Source organism: Mus musculus, chromosome 7 (genome assembly GCF_000001635.26).
Source record: "Mus musculus strain C57BL/6J chromosome 7, GRCm38.p6 C57BL/6J".
NCBI lineage: Eukaryota > Metazoa > Chordata > Mammalia > Rodentia > Muridae > Mus > Mus musculus.
The window spans coordinates 105,155,256-105,159,471 of record NC_000073.6 but is presented as its reverse complement, the minus strand read 5'-3'; the positions used below and the strand labels follow the sequence as shown (position 1 = coordinate 105,159,471).

The 4,216-nt window shown below is 38.7% G+C and overlaps 1 protein-coding gene across 1 annotated transcript; it reads left to right on the top strand.

Annotated features, from left to right (window-relative positions):
• Window positions 1–1,791: 1,791 nt before the first annotated feature.
• On the top strand, window positions 1,792–2,730 carry Olfr684 (olfactory receptor 684). The gene has a single exon (NM_207249.1). It carries the CDS (start codon window positions 1,792–1,794, stop codon window positions 2,728–2,730), a length of 939 nt encoding a protein of 312 aa, NP_997132.1.
• Window positions 2,731–4,216: the final 1,486 nt, after the last annotated feature.

Here is a 4,216-nt window from a genome sequence, read left to right as displayed (position 1 = left end):
ATGAGCCAAACAAAAGTGTTATTTTTTGAAGAACAAATGATCTGGAAAAATCATCCTCCAAAGCAAATCAAAACAGTAAGACATTTTCCACTCATTTCTGAAGATATTTACAAGCACACCCAATATTCTTCTCAGAGGAAAAGCCATTTCTCTTTTAAATTTATTTTTATAATGTATTTTAAATTATTATATAACTATATCATTTCCCTTCTTGCCTCCAATCCCTCCCATATATCCTCCTCTCTTAAATTTATTCTCTCTCTCTCTCTCTCTCTCTCTCTATATATATATATATATATATATATATATATATATATATATATATATATATATATATATCATCTAATAACATGAAAATGGTGCTGTTGCTGGTGCCCCACATAGCTACTTGTATCTTGTGGAAACATATAGGGAAATCCAAGTTCCTGGTATTATAATAGGGACATTGTCCCATTACCCACCTACCTAGCAGAAGGCCTCAGTTTTGTCACAGTTTTGCCATGTGGCTAGTTCTCATTATTGGTTTCTAGCATGGAAACTTTCTCATGAGAGAACAGTAGTGGAGAGAAACATGATATTCTATACCTATCCTCGTTGCACACAAGGGTTCTCACTGGTCACATAGACAGATCCTTTTCAGTGTTCTCTACTGCTATGTCCTATCACATATTTCCCTTACTGTGACATCATGACTATCAACCCCACTTGAAAATTCTTTGTCTAAAATTCAGACTCTAAAAAAATGTTTTGTTTTCCTGCCACAGCATTGTAAGCTACTACTTCTTTGTTTAATTTTTCCAATACAGAAAGCACATTTTCATATGAAAACTTTAATTTTCTCCTCATTTTCAGGCACAGTATAGTTACCATGAATGTTGGGAAACTATGTAGATACTTTGCAAATTTCCCAGTATCTTGTGTTTTTATGGGATTTCTGTGTGTGCAAACGTGTGTGTGTGTCTATATTTCTATGTCTTTCTTGTGCTTTTCAATTGGCTCTTTTTTTCCTCTTTGTTCTCTTTTGCTTGTCTGTTGTTGCTGTTTGTTTTTATTGAGAGATAGAAAGGATGTGGATTTAGGTGGGTAGGAATGTAGGGGGAGGATCTGGAAGGAGTTGAGGAATAGGAAACCTTGATCAAAATATATAATATGGAAATCTATTTTTAATTAAAAAAAGACAAAAATTTTCTCTGTCTAAAACAAATTAATTTTCTTGTCATTAAAACTCCTTACTTCCCCATTCTTATTTCTTAGGAAAGTTTAATTTTTCCTTCCATAAAACTAATCCCCTGAGTCTACTTAGTTATTGTGTTGACATAGAAGTCTTGTTCTCTATTTCTTTAGTTTTTCAAGTCATTACCTTGATCAATGACATTGATCAATTGGAATGGCTAGAATAGTGAATCCTTTCTTTTAAAAAAATATTTTAAAAAATGCAAGCATGTGTGTGTGTGTGGTGTATGTGTGCATTTGCACTGACATGCTTGTCTATGCTCATACTTATGGAAGTGAAGATTGATGTTGGATGCCTTTCACTAATAGCCATATTCCAAGCTATTCAGGAAGAGTTTTTTTCAAAGAAAGGACTGAATTAATGAATATGAAGTATTCAGTATAGTGCTCTTTGATATGTTAATGATGATAATGATGGTGATTTTAAAACTTCACTGGGACAGGTTCAAGCGGGATGGAAACTTGAGATCTACTTTATCTAGAACATATCTTTTCTGTGTCACTTCACTGACTTCATTATGTGAGTTTTGGATTTTCAGCTTGATTGTAATTTCTTCCATGGCATTATCCAACGATTCTGAAGCTCCCATCTCTGAATTCCTCCTCATCTGCTTCCCCAACTACCAGACCTGGCAGCATTGGCTGTCCCTGCCCCTCAGCCTCCTCTTCCTCCTGGCCATGGGGGCCAATGCCACCCTTCTCATCACCATCAGGTTGGAGGCCTCTCTGCATGAGCCCATGTACTACCTGCTCAGCCTTCTGTCCCTGCTGGACATTGTGCTCTGCCTCACTGTCATACCTAAGGTCCTGGCCATCTTCTGGTTTGACAATAAATCTATTGGCTTCTCTTCCTGCTTCCTCCAGATGTTTGTCATGAACAGTTTCCTGACGATGGAGTCCTGCACCTTCATGGTCATGGCTTATGACCGCTATGTGGCCATCTGTAAGCCTCTACAGTACCCGACCGTCATCACTGATCAGTTTGTGGTTAGGGCTGCTATCTTCATTATAAGCCGGAATGCCCTAATTTCTCTCCCAGTTCCCATTCTTTCTGCCAGACTAAAGTACTGTGCTCAGAACATCATCAAGAACTGCATTTGCACCAACCTGTCAGTGTCCAGGCTCTCCTGTGATGACATTACCCTCAATAAACTATATCAACTTGTAGCAGGTTGGACCCTGCTGGGTTCTGATCTCATTCTCATTGTACTCTCCTACTCTTTTATCTTCCGTGTTGTGCTCAGGATCAAAGCAGAGGGAGCTGTGGCCAAAGCCCTGAGCACATGTGGTTCCCACTTCATCCTCATCCTCTTCTTCAGCACAGTCTTGCTGGTGCTAGTCATCACTAACCTGGCCAGGGAGAGGATTCCCCCGGACATCCCCATCCTGCTCAATATCCTGCATCACCTCATCCCCCCAGCTCTGAATCCCATTGTTTATGGGGTAAGAACCAGGGAGATCAAGCAGGGAATCCAGAACTTGTTGAGGAGGTTGTAAGAGGTACCCAGGCACCTTTAGAACTCATAATACATAATGGGAAAATAGGAAATCATTTTTATATTAAAAGAAATTAAGTTTTTAAATACTAAATGATTTTGACTCTGGTTTTTATAAACATCTTAGGCAGCATAAGAAACATTCACTTTCAAATCCTTTTCTTTCCTGTTGTTTAAAAGGAAAAATTGCTATAAAGAAGATGGATACAAGCTTCATGACCATGCAGGAGAAGACCTGCAGGATTTGTAAAGGACCCTGAGCCCTTGTTTTTCCTGTATGACTCAGTGTGGCGGAGTCCTTCCTGGGTTTTGTGCCATGAAGGGATAGTTAGGGCAAAACACTGACAGTGGTCTGAGATGTGTGGTTTTTGGGGTGGAGCTCTTTATTCTGAGCACCTCAACTCTTTTATTTTTAGCAAATGTGCCTTTCAGTGCCTTCCTAGATCAATTCCTCTCTCCTCTTCTTCCTCTTCTACCTTCCTCTCCCCATTTCTCATCTCTTTTGTTCCACCCTCCATACCTCAGGCTAATCTCACTATATACCATATTTGATTGGAAGAGACTTTGCATTTTTATTAAAAATATTGTTTATTTCGTGTGTCTAATTGTTTTCCCTGTCAGGCTTCCCGATGTCGTGGAAGCCAGAAGAGGGGTTCAGGTCTTGAATGCAGAATTATAGATGGTTGTTAGGTTCGTGTAGGTGCTGGGATCTAAGCATGAGTATTGTGCAAAAGCAGAAATCATTACTGAACTATCCGTCCAATCCCAGATTTAGAACTTTTCATCCGATTTTCGACATTAGCTGTGTCCGTTCATGACCCATCCTAAGTACAAATGAGATGATTTGTCTATTAGTTCTACTACAGTGCTTGATAAAGCAGGGGATATCCTCAGTTTCCAACCACAAAAATGCCAGGATTTGATTTTCATAAAATGTCTTTCAGTATATTGCATTTTCCCCACTAATCATGACACCAATGGACAAACCAAAATGGATGGGTAAAAACCAATGAGGTCTCAGCCCTACACAAAGATCTATAGGCAACTGAGGAAAGGGAGTGGGAGAGGTGTTATTTTTCAGGAAGGAGCACACCAATTGGTTGTCCAGAGCTAAGCTGTCAGTTATGAAAACATACATACAACATTATACAGACTTGGCAGGTTATATTTAGGAATATACGCATATATGCATTTAATAATAGTTAATGAGAAACATGCTGTGAATTTGAAGAACATGCAAAAGTATATGGGGGTGTTTGGAGGGAAGAAAGGGATTGAGAAATGTTGTAATTATATTAGAATCTCAAAAAGAAAAAAAAAGAATAAATTTGAGAGGAAGTAGGGGCAATATGGAAGAAGTTAGAGGAGGTGAGGGAGGGCTTTATTGTAAGAACTGAAATAGCTAGATTTTCATGGTAGATCTATCATGTTTATCAGAAGAACAAAGTTACTTAAGCTGAAGCACAGGGAATGAAGTTAGACTGAAG

What these genes read in the sequence shown, in the direction of transcription:
- Olfr684 (NM_207249.1), top strand. Translation starts at nt 1,792, where the DNA reads ATGGCATTATCCAACGATTCTGAAGCTCCCATCTCTGAATTCCTCCTC.